The 18606-nt window shown below is 40.9% G+C and overlaps 1 protein-coding gene and 2 pseudogenes across 1 annotated transcript; 1 reads left to right on the top strand and 2 right to left on the bottom strand.

Moving 5' to 3' along the window:
- Window positions 1-4200: 4200 nt before the first annotated feature.
- Window positions 4201-7991, top strand: LOC148932134 (G-type lectin S-receptor-like serine/threonine-protein kinase RLK1; annotated as a pseudogene).
- Window positions 7992-9059: 1068 nt separating this feature from the next.
- LOC148932133 (G-type lectin S-receptor-like serine/threonine-protein kinase LECRK3) lies at window positions 9060-11581 on the bottom strand. The gene has a single exon (XM_089064270.1). It carries the CDS (start codon window positions 11515-11517, stop codon window positions 9202-9204), a length of 2316 nt encoding a protein of 771 aa, XP_088920396.1. The 5' UTR covers window positions 11518-11581; the 3' UTR covers window positions 9060-9201.
- A 3526-nt stretch (window positions 11582-15107) lies between these two features.
- On the bottom strand, window positions 15108-17310 carry LOC125190032 (uncharacterized; annotated as a pseudogene).
- Window positions 17311-18606: the final 1296 nt, after the last annotated feature.

Genomic DNA, 18606 nt, shown 5'->3' with positions numbered 1-18606 from the left:
GACCAATTGAAAGAATCTTTCTTTAATAAGTCCGTGAGAGGCGCAGCGATCATGGCATAGTTTGCCACAAAACGTCTATAATAGCCTATGAGACCTAAGAAACCCCCGAAGTTGCTTGATCGTAGTAGGAATCGGCCACGCAGTCATGGCTTCTATTTTGCCAGAATCAGCTTGAAGGTGCCCATTGTTGATGTTATGGCCCAAATATTCCACAGAGGAGCTACAAAATGAACACTTCGAAAGCTTAACAAAAAACTGATTATCTTGCAATATGGAGAGTACCTCAGTGAGATGTATAGCATGAAGCTCCAAGGTTGCACTATAAACTAGAATGTCGTCAAAAAAAACAATGATGGCTTTTCGAAGTAGTGGTTGAAAGATAGTGTTCATAGTAGCTTGAAAGGTTGATGGAGCATTTGTCAAGCCAAAAGGCATGACCAAGAACTCGAAATGACCATCGTGAGTCCGGAATGCAATTTTGAACACATCATCCTCGTGCATCCGAATTTGGTGGTACCCAGAGCGCAAATCTAATTTTGTGAAGTACTTTGCTGATCCCAACTCATCAAAAAGTTCATCGGTTGTTGGGATTGGAAAATGATCAGGGACCGTTGCGGTATTAAGAGCTCGATAGTCAATACAAAACCGAAATGAGCCATCTTTCTTGCGAATGAGAATCACCGGAGAAGAGAATGGGCTCTGACTGCGCTGGATGATGCCTTGATCAAGCATTTCACGAACTTGACGCTCAATTTCATTTTTTTGAAAATAGGGATACCGGTACGGACGAACATTCACTGGCCGAGAATGAGGAAGTAAATGTATTTTGTGATCAAACGGCCGGCGCGGTGGCATCCCGGTAGGCACTTCAAAGACCTGCATATGTTGCTTGAGGGGAGCTGCAATTATGTCTGGCAAGTCCGGTGGCAAAGTGGAAGATTGTGCTGCTGAAGCTGCTGGATCAGATTGGTCCACTGAGACCAATTCATACAATTCATGGTCAGACGTCTGTGATAACATAACAGACAGCATGCATACCGACACCTGACGCGGCGTAGGTGTGATCCCTTTGAGGAGAACGGGACTGCCATACTTGTAGAACTCCATGGTCCGTTCGGGATAATCGTGAGTAACCTTGCCCAATGATTCTAGCCATTCCATTTCCAAAATTACATCGGGACACTAAGCTGCAAGAATATGTAAATCCAACACAAAAGGTGTATTTTGCATGACTAAAGTTGTGTGCTTAGAAACATGAGTGCACAATATATATTCGCCGCTTCCCACATAAACTCGGAATGGTTTTATAGGAGATAACGGTAATTTTAGTTTCTCTGCCACGCGAGGGTGTAAGACGTCATGAGAAGCCCCAGTATCGATCAATACATTGACTTCGAATGCAGCAATCGTGCCAATGATGCTCAATGATTTCGCCAGCTTCCTACCATCACGAGATTGGAGGTGAGATAAATCCGCCGTGACTATGTCGTCATCAATTTGTCTCTTCATCTTCATCTAAACCCATGTATGCCAAGAAGGTTTGTATGCAGACATGACCCGGTGCCCACTTATCATTGCAATACCAATACTGACCACGCTTAGAGCGCTCGGCCTTCTCCGCGTTAGACACTCGTACCACAGGCAATTTAGAAAAATCACGCGGACGGAGCGACGGAGGATTTCCTACCTGATTTGTGGATGCTGGTTCAGGATGTGTTGACTGTGGTTGAAAAGGAGGCCGAGATTCTCGAGAAGACCAATTACGCTTATGAGAACCACATGCCGGCTGGAAAGTCTCGGCATGAGAAGCCGAAAACTCTTGTGAAAGAGCAAAAGCCGCTGCTAGTGTCGCTGGTCGATGTAGTTTCACCTGGCGTTGAATAGGTTGTTTTAACCCTGTAATATAAATCGGCAACAAAGTGGATTCTGGTACACCCGATATTCTGTTCATCATTTTCTCGAAGGCCAATTGATAATCTGAGACCGAACCGGTCTGACATAATTTGGAAATAAGACCAATATAATTCTCATAGCATTGCGGATCAAACCTGTGGCGAACATCTTTGAGGAAATCTGGCCAAGTGACAAACTGCGTATTTGCCCGATAATTTAATATCCAATCGTCAACGGGCGGGTCAAAAAGCATGACCGTATAATGGAGTCGGTGCTCCTCCGGCATCATAATATGATCAAAATAATATTGAACGCGAGAAATCCAGTTGGAAGCATCAGATCCATTAAAATGTGGAGGATCCATCTTTAGTCTTGGTGAAAAATCAGATTGATTTCCACTTAAGTTTTGCCTGGTCATGGGCGGTTCCCAGTATGATTGATGACGTGATGGGGCAGTTTCTCCCAATCTCGAGTGATTTTGGCGGTTACCAGGTGGTTCCCAACATGATCTTCCGCGAAACTGCTCATATGATCCCTCAGTTAACTGATTTTGAAAACCGTTTTGTGGTCGTGCAAACCTGTCATTCCGGCCACGAGAAACGCCGGAATATCCTGGATCATTCGACGAACGTGGTAACGGATAATCGGGAAAACGGGGAGGATACCCCATTCGAAGAGGGCGATGCTGACCGGTAGTAGATAAAATTTTTTGTCCACGAGAACCGTGACGAGGATGCTGATCCAAATCGCCATCATCATAACCAGAAAAATCGTACGGTGGATCAGGTTCCGGTCTGTGCGACTTATCCAACAACGAGCAACGTTGTTCCGTGACTTCAATCCTTGATTCTAACTTCGAAAAACCAGCCAACAACCTATCAAGTTTGAAAATTAACGGATCTAGAGTCGGAGCAGTACGAGTTTCAGGCGAGTCAATATCATCAGAAATATCTTGCGTGCGTTGAGGACCTAAACTCTCCATTCGTCCAACACCAGATTGACGACGCGACGTGCCGACCAAAGGATCGGATGCAGGGAGATCAGGAGGCATACACCACTGCGAACCAGGTTGTCCCATGAGTTCCGGGATGAAAGCACCAGTTGTTCGGAAGGGATGACCGGCGGCAGAGAGCTCGGCGGTGGGTGGTAACTGTACGCGAGAGAGATTCTCATCGGGCAGTTGATAGAAGTTTTGGAAAGCTTTAGTAAAGAGACGTAAATTTGGGAAATAAACTTATCATTCAAAATCTGTGCAAATGTTGACAAGTTCCCCTTTTTTTATAGTCTAGGACCCTAGGGTGGTTCGACCTCCTACCTCCCGGGAAAGAACCACAAAGAAAACCCGAGATGGGGCTTATAAATACGCCCGACACTTACAACATACTAAATACTGAAATAATAGAAATATTAAACTAGTATATCATAACTCCTACACTACTCACTTCGGCACACAATCGACGAGGCGATTGGGAGGCCGAGTCTTCCTCTTTGGACGCCCCTTACGTGACTCTTTCTGTAGCCGATGAGTGTCCATGCCGTTTGTCTCCTTAAGATCATCATTGTCCAGTTGCTGATTTGTGTCAGGCTGCGACGTTCCGTATCACGATGTCATCTCCCTACTACTATCTACCGACGGCAGGCTAATATTGCGCCGGAGGCAAGGCCCAGATGTTGAGGTCATCAGCCCCTCCACAACCATCGCATCGGCATCAATGCTCGACAATGGCAACTTTGTTCTCTATGATTCCGAGTCCAGAATCATCTGGCAGAGCTTCGACAACCTGACAGACACCCTCCTCCCCGGCCAGCGCCTCCTCGAGAGGGAAGAGATCGTCTCCAGCGCCTCGGAGACAGACTACGGGAGAGGGAGTTTCAGGCTGAAGATGCAACATGATGGAAACCTCGTGCAGTATCCTGTCAACACGCCGGACGCAACGCCTTACGGTTACTATGCATCAGAAACAAACACGGATGGTAACGTCTCTCTCAACCTCGACAGCGACGGCCGACTCTATCTGCTGCACAACGATAGAGTGACTCTGCTGAATATATCCAATGGTGGACTCCCTACGCAGGGATCCATCAATTTCATGAGGCTCGACGTTGGAGGAATCTTCCGCATCTACTCTCTCTCCCTTGCTGACCTCAACTTGACCAGGAGATGGTCCTCCACGGAGGACGAGTGTGGTCCGAAAGGTATGTGCGGAATGTCAGTGTCTTCCTGGTTTCGTCTTTGTTCAGACTGGCTGTTCAAGAAACTTCTCGGCGCAGGGCTGTTCCAAAACAGATAATAGACTGAAGTACGATATGAGAACAGTCGAAAACACCGTGTGGGAGGATAGCTCGTATGAGATCTTGCAAATGAAGATGAGTGAAGAAGAATGCAGCAAAGCATGCCTCGATGACTGCAACTGTGAAGCAGCCTTCTATAAAGACGGTCAATGCAAAAAGCAGAGGCTTCCGTTAAGATATGGAAGAAGGTCTCTAGAAGACTCAAACGTGGCGGCTCTCATTCGCTTCGGTACAAACTCTGTAACACCCCACTTTTTCGAACCCTAATTTTAGAGCCAAAAATTTAATTCCCTAATTTATGACTTAGGAGACGAGAACTAATTGAGGAACGAAATTATGACCAAGTCAAGTTTAGGGTTGCGTTGGAAGTTTGAAAAGTCAAACTTGTTGATTATATGACGTGGCATGCGAATATTGGAATTTAAGGAATTATGTGATGAATTATGTGTTTATGGGTGAGTGAGATTATTAGGATATTTTTCCATAACCTTATTTTCTTGAATTTTCCAAAACCCCTCATTTTATTGGAGAAAATCCTATTTTTCCGGATTTAATTTAATTCTTGGGATATTTATCCAAATTAAATCCAAGACCCAATTATTCCCTATTTTAATGAGAAAAATCGGCCCCCACTTGTTCTAGGTGATTTTCGAAAATCACCTATATTTGGGAAGGAAAGAATTATTTTATTTTTAATTGATCCCTTATTGATTTCCTTCCATACCTCAAATTAAATATTCTAGCAAATCTTATCATACCTCAAGGAGATCTTGCCATATCTTATTTTAGTTAATAGTAAAAATCCATTCCTTATTTAAAAGGCCTATTACACGCCTAATTCCTTTCTCCAATGGGAGATTTTTATCTTTATTTTGCTCCGTGCTATTTTATTCTACTCCGTAAAATATACCAAAACAAAATCTTGGCTAATTAAAAGCCATATATTTCGAAAATCTCCATGTTTGAGCCCTAGATCTTTTTCTTCTTCTCTACTCCACAATATTTGTTTTATTTAATTGTGGAGAATAAAAATCTTTCCAAATATTCTATTTAATTACCTAAAGATCTTATTGAACCCTATAAATAAGAGCAAAACCTAACCCTAACCCTCAAAATTTTCGCCCCCCACCCATTATACACGCCCCCTCCCTCTTTTTCCCTCACTCTCAATTTTCTTCTACTTTTCTCCAATAATCCTTCATCCTTTGAGAAGAATTAGAGTTTGAGCCTCAAGATTTTTGAAGAAACAAGTCTCTACTTTGTTTCTACCGTTCGTTTTTCTCCAAAAAGGTATTCTTATATTAATTCTTCTTCATCTAACCGATTAATTGGTATTCTTGAACCCTCATGCATCTTGATCGAGTGAAAGTGGGATAAAGGGGATATGGAATATATGTGTGCGTTGCGTGTGTGTGTGTGCGTGTTGCATGTGCGTGTTGCGTGTGTATGTGTTGTGTGTATGTTGGCAAAATACTCTTGTGTGACATATGTTGATGATAGATCTAGAGTTAAGATGCGAATGAATTTATGTGATGAATATGGCTTGATTTTGATTGGTGATATTAAGATAAATCGATGGGAAAAGGGAAACGTGAAGCATGTATGATTTAGGAATTTATGTTAGGACTAATACATGGTATGTACATGTGTGGTAAAAAGGTGAAACCTCGGTTGCGAAGCAGGATAACAAAGGGAAAAAACATACTTGAAATCTAAGCAGTCGAGGTGGGCTTTATTCTTAAACTCTCTTATTTCTTGCAAAAAGGGTGGTTTGAAACATTATGCCACGCCTGTGATTGTTTTTGATGATATTGTGTGTCTGATGCCTAGTTTGTGAGTACGCTCCATTAGGCTACAGTGGTTATGGATATGTATAAACGAATTTGGGTCTGAGTACGGGCCGCAAACCCTACCAGGCTGTGTACACGGTGGGATCGGGAGCCGTCCTTGCTAGTCGGCCGGTCTCGTGGGCGAAAAGTGTGGCCACACTTTCGTCGCACTATGGAAAGATTGTGATTGTGATTGTGAATATTGATGAGAAAAAGCGGGAAAATGTTTGACTGGCCAGTCATGGAAATTATTTTTGTGATACTCGTGATATACTTTTATAACTGCTTAAAACTCGAGTTCACTATGGTAAGGGTGGAATAACTTATTAAATAAAATGTTTTGGCAACGAGTTCACTGGGTATTTCAAAATATTCAGCCCTGCATGTGTTTTCCTTATGTGCAGGTTGAATGGCGACGAGCGTTGGCAGGTGTTGAGCAAACTTAATTAATAAGGTGGATATTTTGAACCTCGAGTGTAGTCGTGTCTTCATACATGTCTTCACTTTCTCTTGGATGCTTCCGCTAAATTTCGAAATCCATTATTATCACTTAGTCATTTTGAACTTATTTTCCCCTTGGCTTAGACGATTGAGACATGTCGTGGATTTTGTTGAGCTTATGTCAAACCCTTGTTTTTTTTTTTTGGATCGTAGTTTATGATATTTTTTTCTCCTTTGACTTTCTTGTTAAACCCTTGACTCGTCATTTATGATTATCTACTCTTCATTGATTTTTCTTGATTTAACTGTTGTCTTATTGCCTCAATAGCGCATTAAATGCCTAGGTCAAATCGCTTTAAATGAAACTCTAGCCTTGCTCTCGTTGTATTTATGTTGTCTAGGTAGCGACCGCCGAATTTATTATACCCTAGGAGGGTGGGTCGTTACAAACACGGTACCCGACATTGGAAGCGATTCGGACCGTAAAAGAATCATCAAGAATGAGCGGCGTATGGACATCCTCATCATCGGAATTGTTCTCATGTCCATAGGCGTCTTGGCGTTGTCAATTTCTGTGATCTTTGTTCGCCAGAGACTGAAGGACTACATGATGATCCGTAAGGAAGATGGAGCTAGCTTTGTTGAGGGCATTCCGCTGCAAGTGTTCACATTCGAGCATCTGTCCGAAGCAACAAACGGTTTCAAGGAAGAGGTGGGGAGAGGAGCATCTGGCACGGTTTTCAAAGGGATTATGGAGAATGGCCTGAAAATGGTGGCGGTGAAGAGGCTGGAGAAGGAATTCACACAAGGAGAGATAGAGTTCCAGACAGAGCTGAAGACGATTGGAAAGATGTATCACCGGAACCTAGTCCGGCTCTTAGGTTACTGCTTCGATGGAGACAACAAACTATTGGTGTTTGAGTATATGAGGAACGGATCCCTTGCGAACATACTTTTCAATCAAGATAAACGACCAAACTGGGAGGAACGGATGGATATCGCTCGAGAGGGATACTGTATCTGCACCAAGAGTGCGAGACGCAGATCATTCACTGCGATATAAAACCTCAGAACATACTAATGGACGATAACTGGCATGCAAAGATATCTGATTTTGGGCTGGCAAAGCTACTGAAACAAGATCAGACTAATACAATTAATGGGATAAGAGGCACTAAGGGCTATGTTGCACCAGAGTGGTTCCAAAAGCATCCGATCACGGTGAAAGCAGATGTTTATAGCTTCGGAGTGATGCTGTTGGAGATCATATGTTGTAGGAAGTGTGTTGATTCGAGCAAGAATGAGGATGAGGCAATTCTTGAGGAATGGGTTTACGACTGTTATGCAACCTGGAAGATTGGGAGTCTAGTGGGGGATGAAACGGTGGATGAGAGTGAAGTGGAGAGGATGGCAAAGATAGGGATATGGTGTGTGCAGTCTGAGCCGTCGCTACGTCCAACAATGAAGAATGTTCTGCTAATGTTGGAGGGTATTGTCGGCATTCCTGAACCTCCTAGTCTTACTTCTTTTTCTTAAGTTCCATCTGGCTATACTATGAGTGTGCTCTCTCTATTCATGAACTAATGACCTTGTTGGGTTTGAAACAAGTTTTAATAAATTGATTGAGTCATGTATTGTAAGTGAAAGGTAATGTGTTGTGAGTACAATGAGGGTGGGTGTCTGTTAAAATTGAGAATCAAAATTTAATTGTTTAGGAGTTAGTTTAGCTGTTTTTTCTAGCTTATAATATCGCAATGTATTGTAATTTGTAGCCAACTCTTCCAAAATATAGTCATTAAAGATATTTCCCCCTTTCATCCCCTCATGTCCAATTTTATCCCATACATGGCAATTTCTTCATCTTCTTCCATAGATTTTTTTGCATTTTTGATTCTCCAAATTTCATAATATCTTCAAGAAATTTGTCTTTACAGATTGAGAGTGACAAAAGATCCCATCTAAATTTGCAGGACAATCAACGCTGAAATCAGTTATGTTGGATAGTTTGATTGAAGTTTTTCTGTGAACATCGTCAAAAGGAAAATAAAACACAATCCAATAAATATTAATAGAAGTCAGGCCAATACTTCAGTTTAAACAGCTTATGGTTTTAATCAACTAAGCCCAGAGAACAAAGATTTAAAACCGTCTCAAGTACTACAATGACTAATTAAGGATAAAATCATGCTTTACGCTACTTTCTACAGTAGTAGGACACAAGGGATACCCTCGGTAATCCGCAATTTTGATACTATTATAAAAAAATGAATTTTATTATTCACTGAAAAGTGAAAATCATGTTTTACGCCGTTTTTAATTATTTATGGAAAGTAATTTATTTATCACAAGACATTATTCGAAACGAAAAGGAAAAAAATAGTACTCCCTCCGTCCCATTGAAGATGACCCACTTTCCTTTTTGGTTTGTCCCAATCAAGATGACTCATTACTTAAAATGGAAACACATTTTATCTCTACTTTATTCTCTCTCTTACTTTATTCTCTCCTCTTAACACAAAAATTAACTGCATAAAATCCCGTGCCGCCCAAGGAAGGGGTCATCTTCCTTGGGACGGAGGGAGTACTACATGAGATCACACTCGATTAAGACTAGTAATATACGAAACATTGTTCGAAACAAAAAGGAAGAAAATACATGAGATCACACTCGATTAAGACTAGAAAGATACTAGACATTGTTCGAAACATAAAGGAAAAAGATGCATGAGATCACACTCGAGATAAACTAGATGGAACTAAAGAAAGAAGTAGGTCTTGGAGGTATGGGAATCTCGACAGTGCCTTCCATCATTAGCAGAACTTTCTTCATAGTTGGACGCAGTGAAGGATCATATTGCACGCACCATATCCCTATCTTCACCATCCTCTCCACTTTCCACTCCTCCACTATTTCATCCCTCACCAGACTCCCAATCTTCCTCGATGAATAACAGTCGTAAACCCATTCCTCAAGAATGGCCTCATCCTCACTCTTGCCCGAATCAACACACTTCCTACAACATATGATCTCCAACAGCATCACTCCGAAGCTATACACATCCGCTTTAACCGTGATCGCCTGCTTCTGGTACCACTCAGGCGCAACATAGCCCTTAGTGCCTCTTATCCCTGTATATGTATTAGTCTGATCTTGCTTAAGGAGCTTTGCCGCCCCAAAATCTGATATCTTTGCGCGCCATTTCTCATCCATGAGTATGTTCTGAGGCTTTATATCGCAATGAATGATCTGCGTCTCACACTCTTGGTGCATATACAGTAGCCCCCTTGATATATCACGGGCGATCTCCATCCGTTCCTCCCAGCTTGGCTGTTTCTCTTGATTGAAAAGTATATCAGCTAGGGATCCGTTGCTCATGTACTCAAACACCAGCAGTTTGTTGACTCCATCGAAGCAGTAGCCAAGGAGCCGGACCAGGTTCCGGTGATACATCTTCCCGATCGCATTCAGCTCTGTATGGAACTCTATCTCTCCTTGTGAAAATTCCTTCTCCAACCTCTTCACCGCCACCATTTTCCGGCCATTCTGCAGAACACCTTTGAAAACCGTGCCAGATGCTCCTCTCCCCAATTCTTCCTTGAATTTGTTTGTTGCTTCCAATAGATGCTCGAATGTGAACACTTGCAGCGAAATGCCCTCAACAAAGTTAGCTCCATCTTCCTTACTGATCTTCATGTAGTCCTTTCGTTTCCTGTGAACAAAGATCATAGAAATTGACATGGCTAAGATGCCAATAGACATGAGCACAATGCTGATGATGAGGATGTCTATATGCCGCTCTTTCTTGATGATGATTTTACGGTTGGAAATGCTTCCCAACTCAGGTGCTGTTATTGTTCTGACGCGAACGAAAGCCACGTTTGAGATTCTCCAAGACCATCTGCCGTATCTTATCGGAAACCTCTGTTTTCTGCATCGGTTGCCATCATAGAAGGCAGCTTCGCAGTTGCAGTCATCGAGGCAAGCTTTGCTGCACTCTTGTTCTACACTCATCAATGTACTCTCATACCAGGTTTCGTCCCATTCGATGTGTTCGACTCTTGACATTTTGGAATTTAATCTATTGTCAGTTTTGGAACAGCCCTTGAACGAGAAGTTTCTTGAACAGCCGGCTGTGTTGTTGCCGGACTGAACAGAGACGAAACCGGGAAGACACTGACACGTCGGCGCACTTGTATCATTCATAGTGCAGTAGGCGTTGACTCCACATAGACCTTTGGGAACACACTCGTCGTCGTCGGAGGACCATCTCCTGGTCATGGCGAAATTACCGAGAGACAGAGAGTAGATGCGGAAAATTCCTCCAACATCAAGCCTCATGAAATTGATGTATCCTTCTATAGGGAATCCACCATTGGATATATTCTTTAGAGGCAAGCTACCGCTGAGCTGATAAAGGCGGCCATCGCTGTCGAGGTTGAGAGACACGTTACTACCTGCTCCGTTTGTGCCTGATGCATAGTAAGCGTCCTCCGTGTTGAAAGGATACTGCACAAGGTTTCCATCGGTCTGCATCTTCAGCCTGAAAATCCCTCTCCCGTAGTCGGTCTCTGAGGCGCTGGAGAAGAGCTCTTTCCCTGGCTGGAGGCGTTGGCCGGGGAGGAGCGTGTTAGTCGGGTGGTCAAAGCTCTGCCAGATGACTGTGGAATTGGAAGCATAGAGAACAAAGTTTCCGTTGTCGAGCATTGAGGCCGACGCGATGGCTATGGAGGGGTTGATGACGTCTACGTCTTGGCCTTGCCTCCGGCGCAGGATTAGCCTGCCGTCAGGGGATAGTAGAAGGGAAACTGCGTCGTCGGGGACGGTTGGATTGGTGTCCCTGTTCGCTGTCCAGACAACGGTTTTGTCGGGAAGAAATATGCCGATGGCGTAGATGTTGACGTGTTGTGGGAAGAATCCGAAGGCATAGAAGCCGGAGGGTGATGACCAGTAGGAGTTTGAGGTGGGTGTGAGGGAAGAGCCTAAGCTGATGTTGGACAGTTTTGTTTGGGCTTCTGCCACTGTAGAAACGAGGATGAGAAACAAGATTGTGAGGATGGACATTTTGTCATAGTAATGAATGCAAATAAAGTTTGATATCTTATAATAAAAAAATTAAAATGATTTATTATATCTTTTTCGGACTTAAAAGTTTTATCATGGAGTAGGAATTTTGGAAAAGATGGCAAGTGCTGCCTCATTTTGACTCAACCGAAATATAAAGAAATTAATTGTAAAAAGTTAGTGGAATATATTAGGCTTGCTTATTCTGCCGGTTTCGGTTCTAATCAGACCGATTAATCGGTTAACTGGTTAAAATTTTTCATAAATCCTAGAACCGGAATCGATCGGTTCCGGTTTGGGACTGACCGTTAAGAACCAGTCGATTCCGGTTTCGAATTGGAACTGATGTGTAATTTTAATCCGACTTTATTTATAATTTTAAATAGTAGTACTAAAAAATAATAATCCAACATCTAGAAATATAACAAATAATACCTAAAAATTCAAATAAATACACAAAAAATACAAACCAATAATACAATAATATTCATATATGGATAAGAGTGATGCCAAGCGTAATAGTCGGACTAGTTATGTTAGCAATATTTTAATGCAAAAATAGGAGTTCTAAACTTTAGCAATTTTTTGAAAAATGAGTTTTAAAATTGAATTCTATTTCCTCTTTTTTTGGCTAAACAAATATTCAATGGAATTTCCAATACTAATTGATCTTGTTGTGACTTTTTGGTTTGTAACGAAACAGTTAATAAATTATGCACAAACAAGTTAAAATCATATGTTAAATGAATTTTAATATAAATTTGTTCTAAAGTTAAATTTCTATCATATGAAATGATATTGTATTTGTAAAAATTCTCTTGGAAATTAAAAACAAACTTATGATGTCCTACTCATTATGGTTAGCTCATAAAAAATGGATTGGGGAAATAATTGTAGATTCAAAGTATCACGGTTTGAACATTTTAAATACTTCAGAGAACAGAGCTCGCAAATCTAACACTGTTTAAATCTAAACATCACTCAATGTTTCAAATTATTTTGCTTTAATTCAAAATTAATTCAATTAAAATAGATTTATTAGTATATTAAATTATAAAAAAATAAAATTGAATTTTATCTGGTTCCTCGTTAGGAACCGGCCGGTTCCGGTTATTTAAAAAGTTGGAACCGGAACCGCTTTTTCGGTTCCGATTCCTGAATTAACTGGCCGGTTCTGATTCGGAACCGGAACCGATTTTATTTAAAAAGTTGGAACCCGTACCGGAATCGAAATCGCTTTTTCCGGTTCCGATTCCGGTTAACCAAGAACCGGATAACCGTTTAAACATCCCTAGAATATATGTATCATTTTTTATATTTCTTCCATCCTAGTGAATAAGATGACTCATTTTTCTATTTAATTTATCTCAACCAAGATGATTTATAGAGGTGAGCATTTGGGTTTCAATTTGATTTTTTTCCCACACCGAACTAAATCCGAAAAATCGAATTTAGTTCAAAACCCAAACCAAACAGAACTTCAAAAATTGAACAAAACCTAAAAAACCCGAAATCCTCAAAAAAACCAAAAAACCGAAAAAAACATATTGTGTCTATATTAATATATATGTAATATTTTATTTTATACTCCCTCCATTCCCTCATAGTTGAGTCATTTTCCTCCCTCATAGTTGAGTCATTTCCATATATAGTACTACCTCCGTCCACCAAAATTTGTCCCACTTTGACCCGGCACGGGTTTTAAGAAATGTAATGGAAAGTGAGTTAAAAAAATTGGTGGATTGTGGGTCTTACTTTTATATATTAGTTTTATAATAAAATATGAGTATGAATGAATTAATAGAATATGGGGTCCACTACCAAAAATGGTAAAAGTGAAATGAGACAAATTTTGGGGGACGGACGAAAATGGAAAAATAGGACAAATTTTGGTGGACGGAGGTAGTAACTTTTTTCTCTTTCTTACTTTATTCTCTCTACTTTATTCACTTTTTACTTTATTCTCTCTACATTTTTCTCTTTCTTAATTTTTCTTATCTATTTATTTAACACATTCAACATTCAATTCTTAAACTCCATGCCCGAAAAGTTTCGCCTCAAGTATGAAAGAACGGAGGGAGTATGTACTAATAAGGGCATCCACAATGGGGTGGAGGATGCAACGCCCTAAGCCCCGCCACATCAGCATTTTATCCTTCTGACAAACACGGATTTTGCATGTTTTTAAGAATTGGATTTGACTCGTTTTAAATGTCAATCATGCAAATTATGTTCTTAAATTGCATATGTTATATATTTGGTATTTTTGATGTGTTTGATGATAAATGATAGAAAAAAGGTGCAAAAAGGTTAAGGTGCTGCAACCTCTGTTCGAGCCCATTCTGTCAATGATTTTGAAGTCCAATCAGTTCTTAATTTATACCATTCTCTTTATGTTCGAAAGAGCTTTGCGTGGATATCTCACACGTCTTAATTGGAGTTCTATGGAGAAAGTTATGTCTATTCTACGAACGTTGCGCAGTGCAGTCAAAGCTGACGGGATTTTAGGCGAAAATTCACGGAAGAAAAGAAATTATTATATTGTAAAGCCCAATCTCTCGCATTTATTGTAGGACATGAAAATTATCAAAGATAAACCTTTTTCCACCCTATAAATACCTCTTAACCTAATTCATATTCTCTATCTCAGAGCCTCCAATCCTTCCCCCCTCTACACATTCTTCCTTTCCATCTTCCACAAATAATTCATTCATCCATCTTTCATGTCTTGTACTTTTATTATTGTTTTTACTACTTGTCTAGAGTAGTTAAACATCATTTGTGGATTTTTTTGATGAAGACTATTATGAACATGTTTTGATTTATTGAATTGAACATTTTCCTTGCTCTTGTGATTGTTTTGCTTGTTCTTATGCTTTTATTGTTCTTTTGTGTGGCCAACTTTAGAACAATGTGTGTTTAACTAGATTAATCGAGAGATAGCTAGTTTAACATGGTAAAAGGAACGAGTACAACACATAGGTTTATCTACACTCGAGAGAGGGAACCGTTTGTGAGGGCATGAGTCTTAGGAGCTTAAGGAGTTAGAATCTAGTCTATTGGAAAGAGACTTTGATAGTTAGAGTCTAATCTACTAGATAGGTGCACTTGAGAGAGGGCTTATCTTAGAATCGCGACTTTCCTAATAATCCTAGAGACATATAAAGGTAAAGGTTTTGTGAGATTAATCATCACTAGGTCGTAGAAGTTGGATTTTGAAATTCTACATTCCTTAGCCTGCTTTGTATTATTTTGTTTTTATACGTTCTTTTATTTGTTCATATTTTTGTCTAGTTTAATAAAACAAAACCAAAAACTATGTGTCTCTAGACAGTATATGACCCTTAGTATATGATAGTCAGTTGCAATCTTGTTCCATGTGTTCGATATCCCGATACTGGCCTTTAGCTATACTAAATCTACCCAGTAAACTTGCTGGTATTTTCAGTGCTAATCAATAGTGCATCACCTCCGCCCCTTCCACTAATAATGGGTGGGACTATAGCCCGCCCTAAGCATTTTATTTATTTTTTGAATATTTAAACACTACAAAGTTGGAAAAAACAACTTCATTTCATTAAAAATTCAAATTACACTACGAAATAAAAAACTACAAATTCACAATGGCGGTTATGCTTCCAAACTTCTTCCATTATGTCGTTCATGAGCTGAGCATGGTCTTGTTGGCTGCGCATTGAGGTCTGTCCCTCTAGACCCTCACTGAAGCCCATCGGTAATCTTCGAGCGACAGGCGGGGTCGCCGTGTTGGAGCTAGATCCACCTTCATCATCGACCCAATTGGTGACATGTCCAACTTCTTGTTCGACTATCATGTTATGCAAGATGATGCATGCATACATGACATCAGCGATGACTTTCTTGAACCACAAACGCGCCGGACATTTCACTATTGCCCACCGCGATTGGAGCACACCAAAAGCCCGCTCCACATCCTTCCGCGCAGCCTCCTGCTTTGCCGCAAATAACACTCTCATGTCACCAATTGGGCAGCTGACCGTCTTCACAAAAATAGGCCACCGTGAGTATATGCCATCGGCCAAGTAGTACCCCATATGATATTGGCGTCTGTTGGCAGTGAACTCGATGGTCGGGCCGCGACCCCTGCATTGATTTTCGAAGAGGTTGGACGAGTTGAGGACGTTGATATCGTTGTTCGACCCGGCTACACCGAAGTATGCATGCCAGATCTAGAGTTGATAGTCAGCGACGGCTTCGAGGATCATCGTCGGGTGGCTGCCCTTGTAGTCACTAGTAAATTGGCCTCTCCACGCCGTCGGGAAATTCTTCCACTCCCAGTGCATACAATCGATGCTCTCTAGCATTCCAGGGAAGCCGTGCACCGTCTCGTGCATCCTCATCAGGCTCTGGCAATCCTCAGCAGTTGACCTTCGCAAATATGTATTGCCAAAAGACTCCACAACTCCCCTACAAAAATTCTTCAGACAATCGCGGCCAGTTGTCTCTCCAACATGAAGGTACTCGTCGAACATATCTGCTGCGGTGCCGTAGGCCAACTGTCGGATCGCAACCGTGCACTTCTGCAATGGCGCAAGTCCGGGTCTGCCGATGCCATCTTCCCAATACTGGAAGTATTCATCACGTCCCTCCAACGTCTGGACAATGCAGAGAAAAAGATCTCACCACACTCTAAAACGGCGTTGAAAAACCGTCAGGCCCCACCGTGGTTGCTCGGCAAAATAGTCTGCGAACAGACGTAGGTGAGCTACGTCATGATCGCGGGGGAAAAACGTCCGACATCGAATCGGCCGAGGGATCTGCGCTGCCGCCGCTTCCTACTCTGTCGCTGCACGCTCATTCTCCATTTCTGCTAAGCATTCTGCCGCGGCATCATTAACGCAATCGAACAAGACCCGAGTCAAGGCCCGAGTAATGCCTTCCGATGTACTCCATTCGTCGCCGTCGGGATTCATTTTTTAATTGAGAAAATTGGAAAGTGAGGGATGAGAGGGATGAGAGATAAATATTGGGAGGCGGAAAATTGGAAGATGGGAAATGATATGGGAATTGGGGTGTTTAAATAGAAAAAAAAATTGAAAAAAATAAAATAAAAACGCGTTCTATCGTCCGTCGCATCGTCCGCGTCGCCCATTGTGGCGGACGATGTGACAGACGAAGGGGCGGAGGACGCGCATCGTCTGCGGACGATGGGGAAGCCATCGTCCGCGATGCCACAGTGGCGAACAATGCGACGGACGATGCATCGTCCCCCCCATTGATAAACACGGGATTTGCATGTTTTTAAGGCCTAGATTTGGCTTGTTTTAAATGTCAATCTTGCAAATTATGTTCTTAAATTGCATATATTATATATTTTGGTATTTTGACTTGTTAGTTGATAAATGATAAAAAAGATAGAAAAAATGTGCAAAAGTTTCAAGGTTCAGCAGCCTCTGTTCGAGCCCATCTGCCAACGATTTTGAAGTCCAATCAGTTCTTAATACATACCATTCTCTTCGTCTTCGAGGTGTCTTCGCGTGGGTATCTTGAACATCTAAATCGGAGTTCTGTGGAGAACGTTATGGCTGTTTTACGAACGTTGCGCAGTGCAGTTAATTAGGCAGAAATTAGGCGGAAACTAAGGAAGGAAAGAAATTGTTGTCAAATCTCTCCTATTAATTGAGGATTTCGAATTTATTATCTTTTCCTTTACTTGGAGGGTACTTTTGACAAATTATAAACCTTTTTCTAGCCTATATATACCTCATAACCTAATTCATAATACTCATCTCGCAGCCTCCAATCCTTCTCCATCTCTACACCTTCTTCCATCTCAAAGCCTCCAATCCTTCTCCATCTCTACACCTTCTTCCATCTCTCTGAGCTTCCAATCCTCTCCATCTCTATACTTCTTCCATCCCATAATTCACATATTATTCTTCCACATTCCAGGAGCAGAGCTCTGCAGACCAGGCAAGAGAAGACTGAAGATTGCATAATTCAACCTTGGGTTTTGTTTTGTTTTTCTTCATATCTAGTACTTTTTGTTGTTTTTACTTGTCTATGAGTTAAAACATCTTTTGTAGAATTTTTGGTAAACATGCTATGATTTTGAGTTATTTATTCAATTGTTTTTCCTTGTTAGCTCTTGTAGTTATTTTGATTTCTCTTGTGCTTATACATTTGTTTGATTGGTCATTTTATAGATGCATGTGGATTTTACTACATTACTCGGGAGATGAGTAGTTTAATTTGAAAGAGGAGAAATTGACGTCTTTGCCAATATAATCGGGAGATTTAAGCCTTTGAATGAAGCAAATTTATCTTAAGAGCTTTTAGGAGTTGTTGTCTTAGTTTTAGGAAGGACACTTCGGTTCAAGGTAGCAATCTACAAATTGTATGCTTCGGGAGAAGATATAATTTTACATATGCGATAGCTTAGTAACTCTAGAAACCGTAATTCAAGGAAGTCCTTTGGATATTAACTTTTGATTGTGGTTCCTAAAACTCTACATTCCTTAGCCTGTTTTGTATATTATTTGTTTTTATATTTTCTTTATTTGTTTGTTTATTTCTGTCTAGTTTAATTAATCAACCCAAAAATCATGTGTCTCTAAATTATATATGACGCTTAGTACATAATAGACAGTTGCAATTTTATTCCCCGCGTTCGATATCCTGGTACTGACCTTTAGCTATACTAGATCTACCTTGTATACTTGCAAGTATTTTTAGTGCTAATAAATAGTGCATCAAGTTTTTGGCGCCTTTGCCGGGGATGAAGTGGTGAACCGTGAGTGGACCGTAAGTGCATCGAGTTTTTAAGTTGTGGATGCTCTAATAGAATATAAATATGTAATACTCCATCCGTCCATGAAAAATAGGACACATTGTGAATGACACGAGTTTAATATGGAATTGGTAAAGTAAGAAAGAAAGAAAAAAGTGAGTGAGAAGTAATGCCAGTGGAATGTGGGGTCCGTATTATTAGTAAGAGAGAAGGGAAAAAAGCAAGAGAGAAGTTGATGCACTATTTTTTAGCACTAAATAAACCTGCAAGTATACAGAGTATATATAGTATAGCTAAAGGTCAGTATCGGGATATCGAAC

This window comes from Salvia hispanica, chromosome 2 (assembly GCF_029641045.1).
Source record: "Salvia hispanica isolate PSC_SH4W2 chromosome 2, Shi_PSC_v1, whole genome shotgun sequence".
Taxonomy (NCBI): Eukaryota; Viridiplantae; Streptophyta; class Magnoliopsida; order Lamiales; family Lamiaceae; genus Salvia; species Salvia hispanica.
Note: the sequence above shows the minus strand (reverse complement) of the source record. Positions and strands in the feature narration are given on the sequence as shown.